General features: G+C 55.3%; 2 protein-coding genes and 1 long non-coding RNA gene across 10 annotated transcripts in view; 1 reads left to right on the forward strand and 2 right to left on the reverse strand.

Annotated features, from left to right (window-relative positions):
• ZFAND3 (zinc finger AN1-type containing 3) overlaps positions 1 to 8,110 on the forward strand; it is a 339,302-nt gene extending 331,192 nt beyond the window's left edge. For all 5 annotated transcript variants that reach the window (XM_084968025.1, XM_021099854.2, XM_021099855.2 and 2 more), the window contains one exon: positions 5,874 to 8,110. In XM_084968025.1, the coding sequence (XP_084824151.1) occupies positions 5,874 to 6,028 (155 nt within the window). In that variant the 3' untranslated portion in view covers positions 6,029 to 8,110. The remainder of the gene's footprint in view (positions 1 to 5,873) is intronic.
• Positions 7,948 to 9,966, reverse strand: LOC146401532 (uncharacterized). Its single transcript, XR_014810103.1, has 5 exons — positions 9,812 to 9,966; positions 9,132 to 9,280; positions 8,676 to 8,856; positions 8,335 to 8,407; positions 7,948 to 8,150 (listed from the first exon to the last, which is right to left on the reverse strand). It is a non-coding gene; the product is annotated as an uncharacterized LOC146401532 (long non-coding RNA).
• Positions 9,967 to 10,421: 455 nt separating this feature from the next.
• Positions 10,422 to 25,759, reverse strand: part of BTBD9 (BTB domain containing 9) — a 406,522-nt gene continuing 391,184 nt past the window's right edge. For 2 of the 4 annotated variants that reach the window (XM_084966368.1, XM_084966369.1), the window contains exon 11: positions 10,422 to 14,445. In XM_084966368.1, coding sequence (XP_084822494.1) covers positions 14,248 to 14,445 — 198 coding nt within the window. In that variant the 3' untranslated portion in view covers positions 10,422 to 14,247. 4 annotated transcript variants of the gene reach the window in all.

A 25,759-nucleotide genomic window follows, 5' to 3' on the forward strand; every position in this document is an offset into this window, starting at 1 on the left:
CCCAGCCCAGCACTGTCAGCCAACCCAGTGAGCCAGGACCCGGTTCTGTTTCTTGGAGTGTGGTGCTTCCCCCTGCAAAGCCAGGCATGGAGGAGAATGTAAAGCAGCCGCATTCCATTCCCGAAACACCTGCAGCTGCTTTGCCTGCACCACGGGCCTGATGAAATAAAATGCATTAAGATCCTCTAATGCATTTCTGTGCTACAAATTCTGCCTTGGGCACTGGGTCAGCGGATGTGGTGTAATCTAGGGATTGCTGCTGGTGGGAGTATAAATGGCTAATGCCTTCCAACAAGCTTTCCTGTAGCCACCTGCTGTTCCCAACGTGTACTTACAAATGAGCTATGAGGTCCGTTAGCTGTCCTGAGCTTTAAGAAACCTTTATGTTGCTGGAAAAATGTGATTCTTTATTTCTGACGAGCTTGCCTGGTCATTTCAGACACATGGGTCGGGTGTATTTGTTGTTTATGTTTGAAATAGACTCTGTAGCAAGTGGTGCCTCTTGATGAGTTGAGATTTGGAGAGTTTGTTACCTGGGGTTTCTCAGGAAGCTTTGGGAGGCCTGGGTAGGCTGGGTTTGCTTTTGAATAGAAATGTCAGGGCACAGTCTCTGAATCTCCTGCCTGGGCCCCGCTGCTGGTGGCAGGTGGAGGACAGGCGAGTCTGTGCAGACCACACAGCACCTCAAGATCATTTCACAGTGTCTTTGGTCCCCAAGGCTTGTCAGTATTTCTCGGTTCTGATTGAACCTTTGACAATTTGAAATTCAAATGGCAAGAAGGCGTAAGACATTTTTTGTGAGTGGGGTGTAAAGGCCCCCTAGCAGCTGGAGCTGAGGCTTCACTAAAATGGCTGCTTTGGGAGACCCCCCCGCCAAGTGAGGGGATCAGCAAGACTGTGAATTTTGGCATCATTTTCTTTGTAGGAAATTCCATGGCCTGGAGGCCCAGGGCTTCAGCACCCCTTCTATTCAGCTACCTCCCCGCCCCTGTGGCCTGTGGTTGGGGTAGCTGTGGAGGGAAGGGAACTGGCAGGAGAGGCTGGAAATTGGGAATTGGGCTCAGCTGCCCTCAGGGCCCTGCCTCCCAGCCCTGCGGAGAGATAGAGGCCCTGGGGGTTCCTCTGGGCAGTGATTGTTGTGGAGTTTTGGATGTTGTTACAATTTCCATCTCACTTATAGCCAGGTCTTGGGCGTTATGTCATCTTTGCTTAGCGGTGGCACTTGACAGACTGTTCTCAGTCCTGGTGTGTAGTCTCAAAACACCCACACCCTCTCTGTGTAAGCAGAGGTGAGGTTTAGCTGCAGGCGATGGTGTCTGAATGAAGGGAGGACTTTGAGATGTTAGCTTTAAAAGCTGGAGTTTGAGTCCCACCAGATGGGTGTTTTTAGAAAGCCACACACCAGACCTTTATGGGTCTTGGAAAAATGAGACTCAGATCCATTATTCTGCTAAGAATGTTTTTTAGAGCCATCGGATGTTGTGTGTCCTCAGGTCTGTGTGACACACGGCTCGTTGGGGCCATGGGCTCCAGCTCTACGTCAGGTGGCCTGTGTCCAGTGTGCTCGTTTTTGCATGTGAGAGGATGCCATCAAGCTGCCTGTCCTCTGGCAAGAACCCCGGCCTCTCTCTGGGCGAGAGCAAGCTGAATGTGCGTTGGCATTTCTCATTCATGTGGGATCCTTCCAGGACAGAGGGTGGTCTAGATAGGTCTTGAATTGTACCTTTTGCCATAATCTTGTGTCTCTGATAGAGATAGGGAGGCCCTGCTCTGCTCCATTTCTTGTGTCTGTGGCCACAGGGCCCTGGGAAGAACTGCACGTGGGTTCTGCCACTGTGGTTGTCTGGGCAGGTGTCCTCTTTGTCCTGCCCGGGGCGTAGCGGCGAGACCTTTCATTGTAGCTGGCGGGGCAGGGTCGGGGCTGGGTCCTCCTCTCCTCTCCCCACACCCAGGGTGGCCTGTCAGGGGCCAGGCGGCGGCTGGTGGAGGGGCCTGGAAGGTGGGTGATGGGGTGGTGCCTGGGCTGCTGTCTCTTGTGTCCTTCCTTTTTAACCAAGGCTCATCCTGAATTGCTCTTCAGTGCCATCCAGGAAAGCAATACCCACACAAGTCGTTGAGTGGTTTGTGCACATTTACTGAAAACAACTCCACAGCCTTATAACAGAGCTCTGCTGCTTCCTCCTAGGCCAGTATTTCGTGGAAGACCAGTGATGGGGCTTCCCGGAGTCCGGGCAGCAGTTGTGTGCCCTGCAGGGAGGAGCTGAGGTTATACCATGTTTGATATTTATAGGCTAGTCTTTCTTCAAAAAGTTTGCCTTGGGTGTTTTGTTCTCTTTTAGGGGGTTGGCAACCTTGTAATTGTATTCTACTACTCATCCCTCTGAAGCACTATGTGTATGGCTGTCATAAGCAAAAGCATATTGAAATTGTTTTTAAAATGACATGATGCTGAACTACGGGGCCAAAGGAGGGCGTAGATATGCATTGTACATGTGAATGAGTGGGTTTAGTAATGATATATAACCTTAAAATCTGGAAAAAAGAATTGCATGATACCTGGGTGGTAACTCCAAGCTGATGTCACAGCTCAGCGGACCAGCTCAGTGTCCTCAGTGTTTCTTGCCTTCTGGACACAGCCTCGGCTGGCCCTCTCTGGAAAGGCCCCACTTGGTTTCTTTTTTTTTTTTTTTTTGTCTTTTTGCCATTTTCTTGGGCCGCTCTCACGGCATATGGAGGTTCCCAGGCTAGGGGTCGAATCGGAGCTGTAGCCACCGGCCCACGCCAGAGCCACAGCAGCGTGGGATCCAAGCCGCGTCTGCAACCTACACCACAGCTCACGGCAACGCCGGATCGTTAACCCACTGAGCAAGGGCAGGGACCGAACCCGCAACCTCATGGTTCCTAGTCGGGTTCGTTAACCACTGCGCCACGATGGGAACTCCCCCACTTGGTTTCTAATGAACGGTGTGAGGAAGTGTGCATGCTGGCCTAGCCAAGGCGGAAGCTCTACATCCCCTGCTGCTTTAAAACTGTGTCCATCACTGAAATGAGAATAGTCTTTTTCCCAGAGGCTTGGACTCACCTCTCTCCACATGCCTCACTTGGTCTCCAGAATCCAGAGTAGTTTAACGTGTGTGACATGTGAGTGGTGGGTACCAAGAAAACAGGGTAACCGTTCTCCCCACCCACCAGTCACACCTCCCTCTCATGTATTCAGAACAGCCCACCCCACCACTGACACCCAAATGCATTTAGCCAATTGGCTGCTGTCAGTAGATGATACCTACTCAGCATCTGGGACAAGTTCCAGCATGTAACTTCCTCCTAGTGAGTGGTCCTGACAGGAGAGGGAATTGAGCTGAATTTATGCCGTCTAATAACCTCAGTGCAGCAACTTGGGAAGTTAGCCTTCCAGAATTTCCCCCAGACTTTTCCCCAGTGAATTACAGTGTCATTTATTCTCATTTTTACCAGCACTGCTCCCCAAATTTACCTGCAATTAAGTGGTTTTCACCTTTCAAAAATCAAAGCCAAGTGTCAAGATGTGTCTGACAGAGGTACACAGGATTTTAATAGAGAAATAAGGTGTTTTGGGCTGAATGGAGAACACTTGGCTGGGTAGAGAGGCTGTCCAGAAGTTCCTTTGGCTGTCAGGCCTAGTGTCCTTTTCCAGACAGCGCCTAGGGCTCTGTAGTCCACCCAGGGTGGCCATGCTCTGGTGCTGGCGAGGGCACACTAAAGCCGATTGTGAGGGGCGTGGCGAGGGCGAGACCGAAGCCTCTCCCCTCCACGCATCTGCCTTTGACTAATGAGGTGTTGGGCTGAACCAGGGCTGAGTCAATTTCAGGGCTAATCCATTTCCTGCTACTTTTATTCAGCCAGCACCATTTATCAGAAGCAGCGGAACACCTCTGAGACCCTCTTCTGCATCATCCTGGTATCTTGAAGGAAGGGAAGGGTAGCAGGGGTCCTCCCACCCCTTATTGTAGATGCTGAAGCTGTAGAAATATGTCAGGACTTGGTGGCAGAAATGTCTCCACACACTTCCTGCTGCCACACAGCTGGTGCCCCCACCACAGCCCCCCGCCCCCGACCTGGCAGCAGATTCTCCCCAACCAGGTGGGCTTTGCTCCAGAGAGATGATTGTGCTGGTTAGATGCAGGATGCATATTGAGGCCATCCCCCCTTCTGCTGTGAAATCCTTTAGGAGAAATACAACTAGTATCCAATATCTTCAAGTAATGAACTTATCAGTAAATATAACACACGAGCTCATTAATCTTAACTTTGCTTTTGGGCCAAGTGGGAGCTCAGCTTCTCAGGAGACAAAAATTTCATCTCTGTTCCTTTTCTTAAAGCCAATCCCAATTTAGAGTCAAACATATTGCCCTGCTCTCCCTGGGAAGCAGTTAATAATGTGTTTTTTCAAGCAATGGATGGTCCAGGCTCGGCCTGGTTGCTCAGGCCCCTGGGCCGTGTGCACGTATCCTGCTCCGCTTGAGCTCAGGCATCAGCAGGGCTGAGTGTCAGCTGAGAAATGTTCTCTGGGTAAAGTTGATCTTAAAAGTTAAGGCTTTTGAAATTGTCCATCATGGCCACTCTTTGCTTCACTTTCTGTCGCTGTTCTCAGATCACTGCCTCTGTTCCTCTTTGAACAGAACCGAGGATGGGGAGATGACCAAGCAGAGCTTGCAGGGGCAGCTGCCCACTCAGTCTGGCTGCTTGGGGTCTGGGCATAGAGGAGTATCTTAGAAGAGATGCTGTTTGGCTTGGAGGATTAAGCCCCACACCAGCTTAGCGGGGCTGCTGTGGGGCGCAGTTCATGGGGAGGGGGGTTCAGGAAAGGATCTCATTCATTACAGGTGGGTCCTGAGGACCTGATCCAGGCCCCCAGGACCTGGAGGTGTGACGGGATGAGGTGATGGTGAGGAGCCAGCCCAGATCTCCTGCCCTCTTCCCTGAAAGAAAGAGCCAGACAGACCCAGGGAACATGGGACATCTCCCCCCCACACCCACAGCCTTCCTAGGAGTGGACCAGAAGGGGAGAGGGGACGACGCCTGAGGGCCTCCTCGTTTCCACCTAGAAGGGCTTCATCTCTACAGTCTCCCGGCTCTGCCCGCCTCTCCTCCACCCTTTAGTCTGCAGCCCCAGTGTCCCCTTGGACTTCTCTGCTCCACAGAGGCCAGCCCTGCGGCCACCTCCACGCCCAGGAGAGGCGGGCAGGCTTCCTGGCCACCAGGCGGAGTTGGAAGCATCAGGTTCCTCTGAGATGCTGATTGGAGTTCAGCATTTCTGCTCTTTCCTCTCTTCCTGTGTTACACCTTTTCTAGCAGGATCACTTGCAGTGATCCGCTTGCCTTTGAGAGTCCTGTTCGTATGTGGGCTTCCATCTGATCACACCCACCATTCCCCCAAGCCCCGGGGACACAGGAGGTAGAATGGGATTTATGCCCAGTCATTGCTGCTCCCTCTCTGCCTCCTAGTAGGCGGGTGGGCTGTGGTGGGTACTGGGGCTTGCCAGGGTCGGCAGCTCTGTGCTCTCCCTCCTGCGTCGGGGCCGGCAGGGAAGGGCCTTGGAGCCCACTCGTTTCCCAGGGAGGCGCTGCCACGGTCGCCTTCACGGCCCAGGTGGGAGCAGCACTGAATGAAGAGGCAGTCGTGGCCCTTGCATGTTCTGAGGACGTCATTGGACTTAACGTGAATGAAGGTGCTGGCTCTCCTGTTAAAGGGGTGACTCTGTAATAGAGTCCAGCAGCTGGAGCCCCTGCCGTGACCACCCTCCACCCAGCTGTCTGGTCCCCAGGGAGAGCCGGGCTCTGGGCACGTGGAGGCCACCCTAACGATCTGTCCTCTCTTTCTCCCGCTGCTGCAGGTTACGTGTTCTGTATGTTACATCGCCTCCCCGAGCAGCACGACTGTACGTTTGACCACATGGGCCGCGGCCGAGAGGAAGCCATCATGAAAATGGTGAAACTGGACCGGAAAGTGGGGCGCTCTTGCCAGCGCATCGGGGAGGGGTGCTCCTGAAGGCCGGCTCAGCCGCCACGTGACGCTGTTCTTAGTTCACTAATGTTAGCCTTATTTAGGACAAAGTCAGCCAGACACCTTGTACTGGGCACGCGTCAGACTACAGCCAGTCCGTTTCCTTTCCGTAGCCAGCCATCCTGGTACTGTAGTTTAGGGGTTGATGGTGGTTGAAATTGATTTCTGGCTGGTTACTAAGGTGCCTGCTAGCCATTGTATAAAATTAAAACATGAAGAATATTTTTTTTTGAGCATGGCTAGTGGATTTAAAACAACACATACCTGTCACTGCTGGAGTCAAACTTATAAAAAGCCTTAAGCGGAAAGTGTTCCCGATGGAGACTCTGAGTCAATAGAGGAGGAGAAGCTGGTGTTCAAGTCCCCACGACGCACGTGGCTTCGCCGGAAACTCTGGTTAGTGTTCGGCCTTCACCTCTTCACTGTCCTTAGTCCCAGTAGCCAGGATACCTGGTGGCCACAGGAGGCTGCTGAGATTGGCCCCGAGACTGGGCTGGGCTGGGCGGTGGCCTCACTCTCCCACTGAGCAGGAAATGGGGGTGGGGGCAGGTTCTTAAGAAAATTTTTTACCTGACTTGCTACACAAAGCTCTCTCATCACACAAGAAGAGAAACAGTAACCTCACTTTGAAAATTAGCTCCACTCAAGACTAGCCCACGAATGACACCCACCTTTTCTGCACAGGACCCCTGGTCCTAAGGAGCAACCGGGGCTGCCCCCTGAACCCGGTTTGCCATTTGCCGAGTGCAGGGATCTGGCAGTTGATCAAATAAGGCTAATCGCAGCACAGCGACTGTGGCCTACAGACCGGCCTCTGCAGCTGGATTTCTGTAATGGGAGTTTTGTTAAAAGATGCTTCATAGCCGACAGGAATCAACAGAGGTGCTGGGGAACCTTCCAGCAGCAGCCTGCTCACCCGCTGCAGGGCTGGGAGGGTGACGCCTTGGCCTCACCACCTATGTCTGCGCGGCCCGTAGTCCCGGCACAACTCTCTGTGTCTGCCCTCGTGCCGGTTTGGTGAGGGAGGCAGCGTACGTCACAGGGACGGAGGTTGATCTGTCTGGACAGCGGTTTGTGGCCGTGGCCCAGCTCGAGAAGGACTTTTGCTCAGGTGGCTGGGGTCGGGGCAGGGGGTGTCACTCGGCGTCGCCTCTTCTGGGGCCGAGAGGAGTTGAGCAGCACAGTAGCTCTGGCAGGTGGGGTGGGCGGAGGCGGGCCTGTTTGCCCGGGTTAGGAAATCGTCGCCTGGTCTGAGCCCCATCTGACCCGGGCCAGCAAGGGTCAGCGGCTCCTGCAGAGGCTACACACAGGCTACTGGAATAGTTTAACCCAGCAACCTTCCCCTTTATACCACAACAAATGTTCCTTCAACTCTGCCTGCAAAATAAGTTGATACCTACAACTACACATTTTTGGTCTGAAGATACTAAACTAGGAACCTATGCTTTTCCCAACCTCCTCTCCCTCCCACCCCCACCAGAGTGGAATCCGCTGCAGAATCTCCAGCCTTAATTCTTGCTTCAGGACCCAGACCAGTGTCTTGCTCTAGGGCAGCCAAGGGCAGAGGGGCCAGGTCTGCCCGTGTTTACCACTGTTGTCAAGCCACGGCCCTCTGGCCAGTACCTGGCCATCCTCAGTGAGGTGGCCCGCCTCACCCCCCGCCCCAAGCTCCCATCACGAAGAGGCCACCAGGCGCCCTTCCGGCTGCCCCTCCTCAGGCCCTGCCGCTGCTGCGCCCAGGCAGCCTCGGGAAGCAGGCTCTCTGGGGAGCCCGGCCGCACCCAGGGCTGGCGGCCCGTCCACTTCCTGACGGTAGAGCTGGGGGGGGTGGGGGGAGGGTTTGTTCCCCTGCAGTATCTGTTCTGTGAAGTTTGTTAAATGTAAGGAAAGCTTAAATTCTTGTATCTTTAAAAGAGAAAATCTTATTTAACCCTTTTGTGTTCTAGATTTACTTACACACATAGCCTAGAGCTCAGTTTTAGTTTTAACATTGTGAAAATATTAAAAGAATCTTGTAACTTTATTCTTTTTTCTCCTGCTGAAAAAAATTAAACCAATCCTATGAAAGTTTGGATTTCTCTGTTTCGCCGGTTCTCCTGAGTGCCACCTGGATAACCAGACAAATGGTAACAAGGTCTCTCTGACCAGAGCTTGAACGAGATGGAGGCTCGTGTGGGCCTTGTCTGGTACGCGGGGGGCGGGGGCGCACAGGGGCCTTTGCGCTGTTTCTAGGGGACGCCACAGCGCAGTCGCACAGCTGTTGTGAACACACCGTTTGTGTAGTTACTCACCTAGGCAGCTGTGCACAATGAAGCTGCATCCTATCCATGAATTAACATGTATTTCCAAACAGCAGCGAAGCTTCTGTAGAGTTTCGGACAAAGTCCCCCTTTACAGATGACTCAGGAGAGCAGTTCCCACCCCCCGCCCAGCACGGCCCCACCCTCCCATCCAGGGCGCAAGGCCCTCACCAACCTTTGCAGACCCAGAAACCCACAGAGGCGGCCCGCCTTCTTGGGTGAATCAGGTGAGGCAGCATTGGCGAGCGGCGCGAAGGGCGTGCCAAGCCCCCGGCACCCCGAGGCGCCCTGCCCTCCCCACCCTCCCCCCGGAGCTGAGCCCTCACCCTCACCCTCTGACTCTTGCAGGCACAGGGGCAGTGGTGGCCTCAGACCTTGGTGCTGGGAGAGCCAGACAGGAGATTCTTGGCTGTTCCTCAGAGCAGGCTCTGCCTCTCGGGTCCCTTCTGGAGTGGCGCTCTGAGGGAGCGGGCCCGGGGAGCTGGGCTCCGTCCTGGTTTCCTGAGGCCTGAGCTGTTGGGCTGGTCAGCGGTTCCATGCTCCCTGCCATCCTTACCCACAAGCTGCTCTGGGTCTGGGGCTACTGAAGGGGACCCATTGCCTGGAGCAAGTCTCAAGAGAGAGAACTAGAAGCTGGGAGTAAACCAGGAGCCTGGAGGGAGGTGGGGGTCCCCCTGTCCCCCACAAGGGGCACGGCGACCTCATGGGTCAGTCCTGTCTATCCCATCGCTGCTCAGGTGCCCTCCCCATCCTGAGCCAGAACCCCCCCACCAGGGCAGGGGGCTCACATGGCTTGAGGGGGCCACCTGGCGACAGCCAGGCTGCAATAGTGTCATCAGGACATCCACGGAAATCCAGGGCCCAGGGCCCAGATCCCACCCCAAAGGCCTCTCACGTCTGCCTGCTGGCTCTGAAAGGCGTTCTTCAGCTGTCCCAGCTGCAGTGACAGACAAGAGGAGACAATGATGGGGGCAGCCACCTCTTCCTGCTCTGGACTCAGGACTATAAATACTCAGGTTGCAAATGGTAAATGCTCGAGACATTTATCATAAATCAAAGGAGGGTGACTGTGCGTCTTTAGGGCATGAGGCCTCTGGGGGAGTATCTGAGTTCCTGACTGACTCGGTGGGGTCAGGGGCCCCTTTCAGAGTCTGCCTTCTGGCTGGGAGAGGACAGGGTGTTGGGAAGGAGGGACGTCGGGCCAAGGCCCATCCGGATGGTCAGGCACAGAGGCGGCTGGTGACTGGGTCCAGGTCAGGAGTGACAGCCAGAAGAAAGGGAGGCACCCTTGCCCCTCTGCCAGGTTAGTCCGTGAGCATTACTTTAACTTTTTAAAAGAGGACAGTGATTTTCTAACGTGTCAAACGTGTCGGGGGGCTCGCACCCTGCAACGGTCCAGCAGGAAGTCCTACCTGAAGGGACGGGGGTGTCTGGTGGGGGAACTGCAGTCCCTGGGCAATGGCCTCACCTGCGGAGGTAGGTCAGCTCTTGCAGCCAGTCTGATGGAAAACCCATAGAATCACGTCTCTCTCCTCTCTCTCCACCCTGCACCGGGGCAAGGCTGGGGTGTATCGGAAGCTGGTTTATCCACCAACCACTCTCCCCACCATTTCCATTCATTTTCTGCAAAATGCCAGGGCTTCAGAACCCTGCTCAGTAACCAGGTAGGACCAGGTCAGGTCAGCTTCCAGGAAGAGAAACGGTGCGTCCTGCACCTCCCTCCCCCTCCTCCAGAAACCTCTGAGCAAACACCAGGCCCCAGGACGACTTCTAATTTAATATTAGAATAATAAAAACCAGGGTAGCACAGAACCACGAACTGCAATTTTAAATTCCTAGGGCCACTAATGAGCACTGAACTCCTGCTGGAGCTGCTGTCAGGACAAACATGGAGAATCGATGGCCGCAGCCACAAAAATAAATGGAGTGTAGCCTAGACCATTGCGGCCACGGTCATTGGCTGCCCAGCTGCCGCCCTGACCACCTCAGCAGCACCCAGAGGAGTCGGCCACCCACATGGAAGGCAGGAGTGAAATGATAGCACGGGGTCGGGGGAGATCACTAATGAGGAAAAACTCTTAGAAGGAGACATTTAATTTTCTTTTCCTGTTTTGACAACTTTCTCTGTCCAAAGGGAGGCTCTTAATTGAAGCTGCGAGATGGGGAACGCACCCTTTATTACCAAATGGCCTCAAAACACAGGATGCTCTGCTTTTTATCACAGATTAGACCTTCCTTTTTAACTCTGTGGCTCTAGAAAGGCTAAGTGATTACCATTTTGTTATCTTTTAAATTAAAGAAAGGTGAAGTTGACTGGGTTGGCACTGCCTGCGCAGCACTTTGACAACCAGGGCGACAGCACAACTGCTGAGCAACTTTTTGTGCAATTCAGAGGCTACTTTAGGGGAGCGGGAAGGAATCAGTCTAACACACACATCCCACTCTTACTGAAAATAATTTTCCCAATTCTTCTAGGAATAAAACAATTGGTCAGAAATCAACACTTCTTTACTAAGATTAAAAAAGTGGGAGTTCCCGTTGTGCAGTGGTTAACGAATCCGACTAGGAACCACGAGGTTGTGGGTTCAATCCCTGGCCTTGCTCAGGGCGTTAAGGATCCGGCGTTGCCGTGAGCTGTGGTGTAGGTCGCAGACATGGCTCGGATCCTGCGTTGCTGTGGCTCTGGCGTAGGCTGGCAGCTACAGCTCCAATTGGACCCCTAGCCTGGGAAACTCCATATGCCGCGGGAGCGGCCCAAGAAATGGCAAAAAGACCAAAAAAAAAAAAAAAAAAAGCGATTTAAAGAGCAATTGAGAAGAGTCCCACGTCCATTTGGGCTCATGGTTCTAACTAAAATCTGAAGGAAAACGGGAAAAACGCTGAGGCTATGGGAAAGCAAGCGTGTATGCGGTGGGTGCGTGTGCGGTGTCACACTGTTCTGTCTGTTTCAAGTTCAAAGTGCAGGGCAGCAAACCCTGCCTCTAAGTCTGCCTTGCGGCGGGGGGCCCGCCTGCCCAGCGCATTCCATGCATCCCAACCAGCCCTCCAAGAAGCTGCCAGAAAGTGACTTTGGAGGCTTCCCCCAAAAGCCTGGGAGAAGTTTGCTTTTTACTCTCCTGCAAAATCTAATCTAAAATTAAGGGCAGGAGATTCTGCAGTGTTCTCCTCTTGACCTGGGTAGAGATTACAAAGGTGCTTTGCAATAAAGGGCCAGAAGCCACAAGCAGTCCTCTGTCTACTTCCCCTGACCATGGGGGGCCGGCCACAGGCCTCATCTGCCTCCCTCTGAGCTCGGCCAAGCCTCCTTCCTAGCTCCCCACACTCCCAGCAGAATCAGCCTCCACCCTTTGGGGTGCGGGGTCCTGGGAGCTGTGTGCGGCCAGCCTCACCATCCACACTGCCTTTTGGCTCTATTGGTCTCTCCAGGTTTCAGCCCAGCTGGCTCCTGGGCAGGGGTGGGGTGGGGAGTCGTCTGCAGGACCAGCCAGGGCTCTGGAGAAGGCCAGCCACCTGGAGACTTTTCCTTGGCTGCCACTCATCCCTTGTTCCTTGGTGACATGGACCTCCCCCTGGGTGTGTCTGGTGTGTCACCCTCAGCTGGCATCTCTAGGCCCCTGGGCCAGGTGTACAGAAAGAGCCCTCTTGCTCCCCAGACCAGAAGCTCACCAAGGAAGGCAGAGCCCTTGCCTGGAAGTGGGAGGCTGACCAGAGCAGCGGGTTTGCTGAGCTTCATCAGCATCTGCTGGGGTCCAGAGGGGGCTTCGGCCAGCAAGGCCTCCAGACCTTCAGGAGCCCAGGCTGGGTGCAGGGCGACGCTGCAGCTGCAGGCAGGGATGCAGCCACACTGCGTCAGAGAGCCTGCCTCCATCCCCTGCTGTCATCAGCACTGCCTCGTCTTCCCCTTCCTTCCCTTTATCTGAGAGAAGTGACATCTGAGATGCTGGGGCAGTGGTTGGGGGGACCAGCTACATTCTCTCAAGACAGACCTCAGGGCAGAGACCTGGAAGGAGCAAAGATGAAAGAATTTGTGGGGGAGGAGGTGAGGGGACAAGCCACTGGCCGGGGAGGCACGGCCCAGCACCCCGTGCCTGGGAGGAGAACGGTGCTGCCGCGGCAGTGGATCGGGAGGGTCCGGAGCGGGGAGGTTGGGTCCCCTCTTCCAGACCTTCCACCAGCACACCAGCCCCCACCCCTACTGCCCCATGTCAGCAGTGCCGCCTCCAAGCCGGGACTTCAAAGTTTGAAAAGCGGCCCTTGCCTAGACGGTATCCTTACCTCTCCTGTTCCCCCAGTGGCAGTGAGGGCACAGCTGAAGGCGGTGCTGAGTGGACAGGAATTCTTGGTTCTAATGGGCGACTGGGAGCTGGACGCTGACGGAGCCACAGAGTGCAGCCAGCCCCCCGCCGAGAGTGGATGGCACCGCATTTGTCACAGGAGCCGCCCTTGTCTTATGAAGAGCTGGCCTCCTCAGGGTCCTGCTCACCCCGCACAAGGGGACAGAGACAGAGGTCAGAGCTGAGGGCGCTGGAAGCCGCCCTCCCCGCTAACTCTGCAGTCTGATGCTATCTGCCTCCTCCAATACTGATCACTCACAGCCATGTCCCACCAGGAGGATCAGCTGACCATCGGCTCTTTGCACACCTGGGACCAATGGGTCCTTCAGACGGCAGGTCCTCCAAGCCCAGTGTGCAAAGGACCTGCCTGCGCTGGCCAGCAGCCACCAAGAACTCTGGGCATGAGCAAAAGCGGACACAACCTGATCACCTTACACAGGGCGTTAGCCCTAGAATGGAAATTACTAAGACACAGAGCCAGACAAGCTGCAACTGTCAGATGCGATCGTTTCAATGAGGATTAAGAGGGAAGCTGCTTAGAGCCATTTTTTTTTCCCCCCAATCCCAGGCTGACTAGTACGGTCTGGGGGAAAAACAGCAACCACCGATCAGTGACGACCCTGCTGGAAGGGCAGGACCGCTGCCTCCGAGGGGCTCTGCTCACCTGCGGCAGTTCAAGGACAGGTTCAGCCCAACCGGAAGTTAGTAAACATTTATCTACACTTACTTCTGAACATGACATTAGCAGGTGGCATAATCGCTATTTCCTTGTCAGCCTCCCAAGCTTAAAGGCTGGATGCATTTCAGGAATGACAGGTTAATAACTTAGCAATTCGAGTGATTATTAACTCCAGTGTCCACAGATTGATTTGCTCATTGTGTATTTTGTTGAACTTCCTCAAAGGATTTTCCTTGTCAGACCAGGTGCCGTGATGAGCTGCATCTGGGCCTCATTTAGGAGCCGTGCACGATGTCCCTCGGCTCTACCCCACGCACAATCGCTCAGAACTAAGGAAGGAAAATTACAGCGTCAAAAGGGATTAAAACAAGTGATTTGCTGTTTGAGCCTTTCAAAGAGATCTGGAACACCTATGATTCAGCAAATGGAGAATAACTAAAAGAAATAAAAAATCATTTCGTTGCCAGGGCGATGTGTTCCAGAAATGTAAACACTCCACGGAAACCCATTTCCTAAGGCGCCTCCAGGTGATAGAGGCCTAGCGTGTTCTCCGCGTCCCCGGGTTCCCTCGCCACTGCTTATTCCCGCTGCAGCTTCCCCTGCGCCCCGTGCAGGGTGAGCCGAGGGCGGGACGGTGCTAACGGTGGACTCGGTGAGGACTGAAGACCCACTCTCTTCCCCGGAGACCAGTCTGATGCGAACAAACTGAGAACAAAGCAGCCCCTTTGTGTCCTCGGGAGGAAAGCTGTCCTGTGTCCCTGTGTGCAGCCAGGTCTGCTCCTCACAGGGGCGGGCGGGGAGGGGAGGACATTCCACAAAGACCCCTGCTCAGGGTGGGGGGGTTCCTGTGCCACCTGCGCCCACCCGAGGCACTCCGCGTGTGCGCCTCCTTTATCGGTGCTGCCGGTTCGGGGAGCGCGAGGGGGCGCCTGGGCTGGCGGGCAGAGCATTGCCACTGGGGGCCTGCAGGGCGTGGGGGTCGAGCTGATGACTGGCCGGACTGGTGTCCCCGGTCCCCAGCTCCTCGCTGTTCTCCTCCTTCTGGCTGCTCTGCTGCTCGGGACACTCAAAGTGGACACAGTGGAAAACCTGGTGAGAGAAACGAAGGAACCAGTGAGGGGTGGCTGTGCTGACCCTGGAGCTGCCACAGTCGGGTCACTGTCCCCTCAGCTCTGGGGGTCGCCCCAAGGGACTTAGAGCAGGTTCTCCCCGTTTCCTGCCCCCGGCACAAAAGGTTAGAAGCTAGAAGGTTGTGAACTCGTCTTGATCAGGACAAAAGTGAGTGGCCTGATGTCTGAGTTACAGGCGGTACAACGTGGGTTCCTGTGAAGCGTCCCCACCCGGATTTCTCCATTTGGCCCAGGAACTTTTCTTTTTTGATTTATTAATTAAGCAATTCTTACATTTGGCAGTTGGGTTAAAAGTCAGCAGGGGCTGACGGTGGTGATGGCTGCATGACTCTGAAACACTAACCACCGCCGCCCCCCCCCCCCCCCCCCCGCCGAATTGGAGGCTTTAAATGGGTGATTTGTACCACGTGTGAGTTATTCCTCAATAAAGTTATCTAAAAACAGCTAGCGGACCGTTACCCCAGGGAGGACCCAGGCTTATCTCCAAGGGTCCAGAGAGCCGGTCCTGTGCATAAAAATCTTCTGGGCAGCAGGCTGGGGGGACCTGGGCCAGCCAGGAACAAACACCCTTACAGAGGAGTCGGCCTTCCGAACTCAGGACAGTGAGTCACTCTGGAAGCACCACGGAGCTCAGCACCACAGAGCTCGGCAAGCAGGGCGTGCTGGGCCCTGGCCCTAAGGACACGGCACGGCTGGGGAGGGGTCCTGGGGGTTCGGGCTGCTGGAGCACAGAGGAGGGAGTTAGGGGTGCCCACCTGTGCCGCCGCCCAGCGTGCACATGGAAATCCCTCTCCACTGTCTGGCAAGCAAGTCCTTCTGGGGCCCCAGCTCACCGGTGCCCATCCTGAGCCCTGTGAGAACAGTCACCTCCCCTGCGGTGCTGGCCTTCAGTCTGGCGCACACAGATCTCCTTCCAGGGAGCACACTGGCAGCTGTAAGGGAATCGATCCCCAGATCCTCAAATTCCATATTTTCTAAAACTGCCGGAGAACGTGGCTATTCACACACCCATCCCCACCTCCCAGAAGGAGCGCACAGGGTACACGCTGGGCACACAGGCCCCCCTCGAGTGACACGAAGCCCTGGGTGGGGATGCAGCTCCTGAGTCATGGGCCCCGGTGCCTCCCGGCCCCGCGAGGGTCAAGCTTGGCCTGAGAAGCTCTGAATTCAGAGCTGAAATGTACACGTGACTCATGTAATTCTCTTAAATCTAACTGGAACTTTTCCAGAATTATGAAAACATTTTCAAGATACACTGGTTAAAACCCATGAATCAAAGTTTTCCACGATTACTCTCAGATTTGGGGTGCTGTATTCAATAAGTTGGTTAAAATCTATTCAGCAAATCATGTCATCAAATATGTATTCCTAACAATGAGCTCTAATCTTCCACCTTCTGAAATGTTTTATTTTTATCTCATATTAACAAAGATAATTGTATTTCACCTTATAAAGAAATGATTTACTTCTCAACCTTAAAATCATAGAGTTCCTGTTGTGGCTCAGTGGTTAACGAATCCGACTAGGAACCATGAGGTTGTGGGTTCCATCCCTGGCCTTGCTCAGTGGGTTAAGGATCCGGTGTTGCTGTGAGGTGTGGGTCACAGACGCAGCTCGGATCCTGCGTTGCTCTGACTGTGGTGTAGGCCAGCAGCTACAGCTCCAATTGGACCCCTGGCCTGGGAACCTCCATATGCCGCAGAAGCAGCCCTAGCAAAGACAAAAAGACAAAAAAAAAAAAAAAAATCTTAAGGCCCCCCTCCTCCCCGAATTAGTAGGCAGGACTTGGAGAGAAGGCAAGGACACTGCAGGGTTAAAGGCGTTCCAAGCAAGGGGAACAACGCCGGTGAAGACCTCGGGGAGGAAAGAGCCCAGCGGTGTCTGAGAAAACCTGAGCGCCGAACCGTGGGAGGAGGGCAGAGCAGGTGGCGGGGCTGGCGAGGGCCTGGAGCAGACCCTCCACGACCTGCTTGGCCCGGGAGTAAGGACTGGGTGCGTCCCACAGGGTCGGGCCTGTCCTTCAGACCCCACAACAGAGGTCCCACCTCCGGAGCACGGCTGCGGCTGATGTGCGGCTCTGGTGTTTGGGCAGCTTCGCCGGCAGTGAGGGGCAGGGGGCCTGGGGAGGGTGGACGCTGAGGGGGGAGTCATCAGCCAGGGGTCAACAGTGTCGTTTTCCGCCGGGGGTGGAGGCCGAGAGAGGAGGATGGTCCGCGGGTGTTTAAAGAGAAAAACATGCTGGCCTCGGTTACCTGGTGGCGGTGAAGGACAAGGGAGGGGCCCCGGCTTCGGGCTGAGATGAGCTGGCGCAGGAGCTGGAGCTCAGGCAGCGGTGGATCCCAGAGAGGCCGAGGCCAAGATGAGCGAGGGCGGCAGCAGGGAGCAGACAGAGGCCTCAACTAGGATGGGACTGGGGCTGAGAGCCAACTCCTGAGGGGCCTGGTGGCACAAACTGGTGTGCCTGGCCAGACACATGACAGGGACTGAGGCTGGGGACCAGGAGGCAGAGGACAAGCCGCCAGAACCACAGCGTCTTGAACAACCACCTGGTAGGGCCCAGGCTCTGCTACCGGTGCTGCCGTACCCCAGGGCTTCCTCCCCGGGGCTCCGGGCTTCTCCTAAGGCAGCCGAGGCACCCGGTCAACAGGTGAGATGACGGACTGAGGCTCCAGCGCAAGCATGTAACCGGTGTGCAGTGCTGCGCCTGGGCAGGACTGGGTGCCTGAGGCCTGTGCGGACAGTGTGAAAGGCCAGGGCCGGGCCCCCAGCTCTGGTCACCCAGTGCTCCCAGGAGAACTCAACCCTCAGGTCCCCTTGGGTTGGGCCCAGCCTTTTCTTCCGAGGGGCCTGCTGCCTGCAGAGGAGCCGGTGAACTTGGATCTCCCCAGGCTCCCGAGTCCTGGCTCAGGGCCCGTCGCAGAGGATGAGGCGCCACTGGCCTGGGAGTGGGGAGGACGCAGGCAGAGCTGGACACTTCTCTGCGGGAGGCCCAGGCAGGAGGCTGCAGGGGGCTGGGGGCCAGGGGCTGCCCCTGCGTCCTTCTGGGAGCTCCACGGCCTCCACCCAGAGCACACGCACCATGCACGCCTCACACCGTGCACACGGCACACACGCACCGAACATGCACACACATGCACCCATCTTCTGTGGAATCAGGTTCACAGAGGAGAAGACAAGTGTAACATCAACTGTGAAATTATGCTTAAAGAATAAATTCTGTGCTTACCTTCCTGCATCACTATTTTTTCCATATTCCCACTCCAGTTCATTTATCTACCACTGTTTCAAATTTCACATTTCAAACTCTAATATAAAGACTAAGCGACCACGCGTCTTGTGGGCTCCTCTCCACACGGGCAGGGCTGTCCTCCCTCAGAGGGAACTGATTCCTCTCTTCAGGCTCAGGCCCTCGCGGCTTCCGGGGCCTCCTGGCGGCAGCTGCCCTGCGTCAGCCCCGTCTCTCCTTTGCTTTCGCCCTGCTTTTGGTATCAAACCTCCCCCTTCGGGCCGTCTGCAGGGCCTGCCTGTCAAGGTTTAAAGACGGTCTGGGCCCTGGGCTTCAGCCCGAGCTGGGCGGGGTCCCATCTGAGAAGCCTCTTCTCAGGAGCAGCTGTGAATCTCCTCTCCTGCACCAGCCCCGAGTCCTTCCGGTGTCTAGACGAGCCCATCTTCTGGGGGTCTTTCACTCTGTGAGCACCCGCTTTCCGAGCAGGGCAGGGGGCTGTGGAGCTGTGGGCAGGCAGCCGGGGCGACCCCCAGAACGCACCCGACCCACACGCAATGGGCCCTTTCCCTCGGGCTTCCTGGAGGCGAACAAACACCCTTCCCTTGCTCAGTCTGACCCAGGGTCACCCTCGTCCCAAGGCCCATGTCCCCATCCACCCCGAACCTACTGCATTTCACTGCACCTGCGGCTTCGGACGCGAGCTCGTCCTCGCCCTGTCCTGCTCTCCTCTGTCATCTGTGGGTCCTGCTCCCTGTCCGCGTCGCTGCAGCTACTGCTCAGGCCGGGGCTGCCGCCGAGCCCTCAGCTGACCTGCACCGTCCTCCTCCGAACCACCTTTCCCAGGCTCCCCGCTTCTTGGGTGTTTCTCTCCTTGTGCATTTGTGAGCCTTGCTTGGCTCCCCTAACTCCTAGGCCAGCCTGTGAGGTTCCAGGGCACCTCCAGCCCCAAGGCCCAGCCCCCGCTCCCGCCTCTGTCCTGAGCATGGGACCGTGGGAACCTGAGTCAAGGACCAAGGCCCGGCCATCCTTTCTCCCGCTCAGGGCCTTATGCGAGAACAAACCAACCATAAAGACTCTGGGGTGGGAGTTCCTATTGTGGCTCACTGGGTTAAGAAACCCAACTAGTATCCATGAGGATGTGGGTTTGATCCCTGGCCTTGCTCAGTAGGTTAAGGATTCAGCGTTGCCATGAGCTGTGGTGCCTGCACCCCCCACCCCCATCACCATCCCAGGCCCCTTCCACGTGCACCCACTGCAAATGGGCAGCCTGAGAGGGGCCTTTGGGAGGTCCTGACGGGCGGAAAGTGAGGCTGCGGGGAACTGGCTCCTCCTCTGGTGGCCAAGTGGTCGGGGCTGACCCTGCGGCGGTGACGGGGAAGAGGCTGGGACACCTCTGCCTCTCTCCCTCACAGACACCGGAGGAGTCGCCCCTGCCATGCCGTGCCACGTGGAAAGGTGTTACGGGTCTGGCGCGCACAGCCAGGGCCCGAGTTTCTCTTGGCTCTGAAGCTTGTGTGATTCCATTTCTTTCCTCCAAACCTTCCCGAGACTGGAAGAGAAGGAGGCACACCGGCCAGAGGTGCACCATTGATTTATGCAAGGCCCTGCCCCGGGCGCATCACTTTCCCTCCCCCCTTGGGCAATCATGCATCCCGTTAGCCTGCTTGATTGCTGCGCTCACAAAGGGGCACCTTCGCTGAACCGGCTTCGGTGGCGCCTCCAGATCTGTTCCCCGAGAGGTGCCGGCTGATTTGGGATGTAGTCGTGTGTATGCATGACGCGGCCTTAGTCACCACCCGCGTGTCCTTGTTCGTAGCTGCTGTTTGTTGTCACTGAGCCTTTCCTCTCTGGGAGCCGTAATTCTCACATGTGTGAGGTGGTCCGGGGTGGACCCTGGGAAGGATGTCCACAGATGTGCTGGCCCCTTCACGGCGACCAGACTGACGCCTCGGCGGCTGGCTGCTGCCAGCAGCCTTAGTCCATTCGAGAGACTCTCCCACCACTGTCTGTTCAGCATCTTCGAGGCTGTTATAGGCTGAGAAGCCTCTGCTAATTTTCTGCTGAGTTGGCTTAGGGGTCCACCATGAACTACGGCCGAAACCAGGAAAATTTAATAAATGTTGATCAACGGCTCTACCTCGCCTCCTGCTTTCTCCTGAGCGATTTTCACAGGCTGCTTTCTCACACCAACCCACATAAAGAGGGTTTCTGAGCCGAGCTTTCAACTTATATTTACGAGGTGACGTATCTTGGTCAAACAGAAACCTACCTCTCAATGATATCAGCCCTTAAGTCAGACACTGAGATGCGGCTTCTGAATCCCATGCCACCCTGAAGCCGTGGCCAGCATGGCGGCTTCACGCAGGTGCAGCTCCACATTAGCTGGCCTGGCGATGTGACAGTGAACATCTTCCTAACACTCCTTTCAGGAACAGAGTCCCAAGTCCCTTAGACTGTAGAGAGTCTTATTTCTGTTCCTTTAAAACTGAAGACCAAGTGTCTCCAACAAAACATTGCTCTTTAAAACCAAAGGTCCACATACATACATCTGAACAGCTCAAAACATGGTTTTAAGGATCCCATTTCAAAGGGAGACACTTCCAGTCTGTGAACAGTTTCTCAGCATTGACAGGGTACCCCAACAGTTCTGTACAAGTATTCCTGCCAGGTACGAGAGCAGGTCTCTTGGTGACACTGTTTATCTACTGCAATTTTTTTTTTAAACTTTCCAATGTCACTCTGCCAACTTCACATAGGCCAAGGCGCTGGGAAGACCACTGATTGGAAGCTTCTGGAAAAAAGCCTTTCCAAACATATCACTCCAGGCAGCTTTGGAGCCCCTGACTGCTGTTTTTTCATGGATGCACACCCCAGGGTTCTGGGGGGAGTGAGTCACTCTCTCAATTAACTTGGTGCTGGGGTGGTAGAGGTATCTTTTTATTGTTAAAAAACTCAAAACGAAAAAAGCAGAAATGTCCTAGTTTCCAGGTAGAGCCTGGCAGATGTGGCCTTTCCAGGGTCCCACTCTCCAGCCAACGCCCAGGCAGCTCTGTGCTTCACTGGAAGGTGTGTGTCTGCTTTGTCCCCAGGTCCAGCTGCAGGGATCTCAGGCCTGACTCGTCACCTCTGGCCCAGCCATGGGACGTGGCTGGACACTCTCACCAGCTGGTGTCCCGTCCCTCTCCCCGCCCGGCGAGTCCCAGGCTTCACGTGCTCCGGCCAGGTGTCTGATGCAGAGTGGCTGCTGCTGCACAACAGGCAGAAGCTGGTGGTGTGTTTGGAGGAATGACGTGCTCACTGTCATGTCGCTTTTCCTCTCTTCTTCCAACAAAATCTTTCCCAATCGATACTTAAGTATAAGGATGCCCGTAAAAGATCTTCTTTTATAATTGTGCTGTAAGTTAAATGTTTTTCTGCTTTTTTTCTGTCTCACTGGGAATGAGCCTTTAAGATCGAGTTCACTCTCATTTTATTTTATTTTATTTTATTTTTATTTTATTTTATTTTATTTTGTCTTTTTAGTTATTTCTTGGGCCGCTCCCGCGGCATATGGAGGTTCCCAGGCTAGGGGTCGAATCGGAGCTGTAGCCACTGGCCTACACCAGAGCCACAGCAACGCGGGATCCGAGCCGCGTCTGCAACCTACACCACAGCTCACGGCAACGCCGGATCGTTAACCCACTGAGCAAGGGCAGGGACCGAACCCACGACCTCATGGTTCCTAGTCGGATTCGTTAACCACTGCGCCACGAAGGGAACTCCGAGTTCACTCTCATTTTAAAGACAAGTGTCCTGAGAGCCAGGGAGGTGAAGTGACTTGCTGGGGGGCGGGGGCGGGGCGCGGTGGAGGCTGCCACCTGGGCCACGTTTGGCAAGGCCCCTCAAGAGTTCACTTCTGGACCCTCTGCATCCCTTTCCTCCCAGCCTAATTCTCCTGAGGCACCCGGCCTTCATCATTACCTGCATGTGTAGTCCTTAAATCCATGTGTCTGTTTGGATGGCTCACTTTTAACCATCCCCCATCCTGTATCTTCTTGCATCTAAATGCTTCCAGGCTTTCTCAAGCCATCACAGCCCCACTGTTCTCCAAGGTCATGGGGGTTACAGCCTTGCTGCCCTGGCCAGTCCCCCCTCATCCCTCAGAGATCCAGGCTGTCACAAGTGTTCCTGAGAGCTGGTTTCCTTCAGAACCCTGCACTAAAGCGCTGGCCCGGGTCTGATTAAGGGAGGGCTACTGTGTGCTGGATGCTGGGCTGGGTGCTGAGACATGAGGACCCCATGACACAGAGCTGCAGGTAGCAGGGGACATGGGCGAAGCCTCTGCCTGGACTATTATGCCAACACGCAGGTACCAGGCTGGCCTTCCTGCCGGTGCCTCAGCCCTGCTGCTCCCGTGTGGACCTTCTCTCTGGTCCACACCCCGTCCTGCCGCTGTAAACGCACCCCTGCCCTGCAAACATCATGCAGGGCTTCCAGGCGCTGTCTGAAGCCGGGCTTAGTTTGGGTTGTTTCTATCCCTGAGCGGATTTCACTCGTGTTCATCCCTCCTCCATCACCACCACAAGCAACTGGGGATGCGGCCTCTCGCTCTCGGGCAGAGTGGGGGAGCCTGAGGGCTGGGACCGGGTCTCGCTGAAGCAGAGGCCCGTCTGACCATCTGCTCTATGTCTCTCTGAGTCTCTGCCACTGGGATGTTTGCTTCAATGCTCGTGCTGACCAGCGGGAGTGCTGGTGGCCTAGGGAGCCAGCACGCGGCTGCTGTGAGGCGCTCTGGGCTTCGGCCCATCCTCTGCAGGGTCCCGTGGGGGGTCCTCGGGGTCCGAGGCCTGAGCGGACCTGAGGGGCGGGGCCTGGGAGACAGTCATCAGCAGGCCAGAAACGGGCTGTTTTAAAAAACTCCTTCCTTCTGTTTTTTTCTTCTTCATCAGAGCCACATGTTGCTATGGGAACGGAGATGGCACTGGGAGCCCACAGCCACTCACCGGCCTGACAGAGCCTGTAAATAAATTCTGCCTCACTCCAGGCTCTGTGCTGAGTGGTCCTGGAGGGTGACTCAAGCAGCCACTTAGAGACTTGGCATCCTGTTGGGGCCGGCCATGCAGAGCCTCCTCAGCAGCCCATGGGCTGCTTCCCGTGCCCCCACTGCGAGCACGGAGCTCCCCGGGGGCATCTGTACCCCCCTCCCCAGCACAGCCTCATTCCTGTCTGCCCGACCCTGGCCGGGATGGCTGGACCTGCGTTATAGATGAGAAAACCGCTGCTCAGGGCCCACCCGCCAGCCAGCACCGCCCCTCTCACTCCACCGCACTTGGTCTCCACCCCCGGCCGCTCTTGAGTGGGTTGATTTCCATCCGGAGTGAGACTGCGACCCTCCAGGGGAGGGGCCCGCCTGGGCTTCTCCTGTTCTAGCCCTGGGTACACGCACAGGTGTGAGACAGACCTGCAAGTACCAGCTGTCCTCCGCAGGGCCCACAGCAGCAGCTTCTACACCCCGTGCCCCGGGAGGGAAAGGGCCCATGCTCCGCAACTTTGCAAACCCTTGATGGTGAGTTTCCTCTTTGTTAAAAGGTGAGAGCAGAGCCTCCTTCACATGTGAGGATTAAACAGTGTAATGAATAGAAAGGGCTTAGAGTAAGGCCTGGCATATAGTAAGTGCTCAGTAAATAAAGCTGCTATTGTAATTTGTAATGATAAACACAAACAAAGACAAATCTGACACGGCCTCTCTCCTCTACTACGTAGATTCAATATGTAAAAAGGCCCACAGACGGTCGATCCCATGCTCACTTTCTGTTACTGACTCTGCACAGGCTTCCCTGTGGGTTCTTGTGAGCAGGAACCCAGACTTTCTATTTTGCAGAAAGTTAGTTTTTCCTACAAATCCTTTTTTAACCCCTGGGACTGCCTGTGCCCCTGAGGTCTCTGTCTCCTGAAAAAAATCACTCCAGAACTTGTTCTCCAACCCAGGTTTTCATAAAAACCGTAAGAAGAAACTAGCATAACCTCTATTTCTTTTAACAGACTCACCGACTGTCACAGGTCCACAGATGGGCCTCATCTGGCCCCAGCCCAATCTCCTTAAGGACAAAGCAGCGTGCCTCAATTGCTTTGCTGTGACAATCAGTGAGGTGAAGGGCCTGTGAGAGGCCGGCATCAGAACCAGCAGGGCAGCGGTGGGGTCAGCTTCAGGTCACCGTGACATCTGTGGGCTTGTTTCTAACCTCGCTCAGACAGGCGAGCCCTAGGAAGCGGCAACGGCTGCCTCCTGAGCCGCTCAGTGTCCATCAGCAATTGTGGCAGGAGGGCTGGGATGGCCACACAGCTGCTACATTAGCTACCAAGACCACCACGAAGTGACAGAGGAGACAGCCAAAGAGGCCTCTCGAGCTAAGGCACAGGGGAGAGTCTGCTGCCTCGGTGCTCACAAAGGAAGAAGAGAGAGGTGCCAGCGGCAGACACGCAGGTCCCAGAGGAGGGAGGAGATGCCGCAGGAACTCAGAAGTGGCCTGGACAGGGGATCCAGAAACCTGAACGCCACAGCCCACGCGCTGCCACACCTGCAATCCGGCCCCTGTCCCGGCAAGGAGGCAGCCCGGCTCTGGCGAGGCGACAGCGCACAGACGTGCCACGTCGAAACCCCCATCTTCACTCCGGAGCCTCTGCTGCTCCACTGGCTGCTGGGCTCCGGCCTCATGTTTGAGGAGGCTCCTTTCCACCTTCAGACAGAACAGCCCCAGCATCTCTCTGACCACCCTCGACCCCCAGGAGCCCTGGCTGCGCTCTGCCCACCACGCCTGCGCGGACTGCCCCCTGCAGATGGGACACAGCCCAGCTTTCCCTTCTGCGCTGAAAACCAATTCCATCCAAGCTTCTCAGAATTCACGCACAGTCTTTGTGGTGCTAACATTGGGTATCTAAGGGGAATCAGGTCCTGGACATTGACGTCACCTGGCAAACAAGCAGGGACAGACCGAGAACCCCTGCCTCCCCTCCACACCCTCCTCCGCCGCGGCCCCTTTTCCTCACCGCCTGGCTCCGGCTCCCATGGGACTCAGGATCAGGACTGCCACGGACCCCCAGCTGTGTGGGCCATTGTGGTTCGCTCCTCCAGGGCTGCCGCCCCCAGGAGTCCTGCTCCCAACGAACCCCAGGCGCCCTCCTTCCCTCACACCTCTGACCTGTGCCCCACATCCCTGCTGCTAAGACCAGGGTGGCGGTGGGAAAGGGGGTATGATGCCCCAAACCCAATACGCTACAGTAAAGCACCTTCTCTTTGAAGGTCTGTAACATTCCTGATGCTCAGTGAACCTCAGCTCTCTTGTACCTTCCTGTTTGCTCTGAGAATGACAGAAACTGTCTGGATCTTGCCTTATGATCCTGGTCATTGTTCATTTTATGATTTGAGATGTTCCCAGGTGGGCAACACCTACATTGAGGCATTTCTTCCTGATCAATAACTGACTCAGTAAGGCAGCTGAACAACTTGCTCATCAGCCAAATGTGACAGATCACCAGTTAATTAGTGACCTACTAATCAACCCACTCCAACTGGCTCATCCAAAGTGGTTGGGGCTCCTCACAGATATCTTTGTAAACTTATCAGGGCAAGATCTTGCATTCCAACTTTAGAGTTCTTTACTGGAAAGTCATTCTTCATCTGGTCACTGAGGTGATGGGCTTAGGGCTGAGAGGTGGAAGAAGACCCTGATCAGACTCACTCCAGTGTTTCTTGGCCTTCTCTGGCTTAAGAAGGCCTTATGTTGTAACTGCAGAGTCCCATTTAGGAATCAAAAAAAAAAAAAAATTCATTTTTTAAAGAATGTATTATAGGGAGTTCCTGTCATGGCCCAATGGAAACCAATCTGACTAGTATCCATGAGGATGCAGGTTGGATCCCTGGCCTCGCTCATTGGGTTAAGGAGCCGGCACTGACATCACCTGTGGTGTAGGTCACAGATGTGGCTCGGATTCTGCATTGCTGTGGCATGGGCCAGTGGCTACAGCTCCAGTTCGACCCCAGTCCAGGAACCTCCATATGCCTCAGGTA

Source organism: Sus scrofa, chromosome 7 (assembly GCF_054392235.1).
Source record: "Sus scrofa isolate SSC_HxYL_T2T_F1_AM1 chromosome 7, Sscrofa_HxYL_maternal_Yorkshire_Landrace_v2.0, whole genome shotgun sequence".
Taxonomy (NCBI): Eukaryota; Metazoa; Chordata; class Mammalia; order Artiodactyla; family Suidae; genus Sus; species Sus scrofa.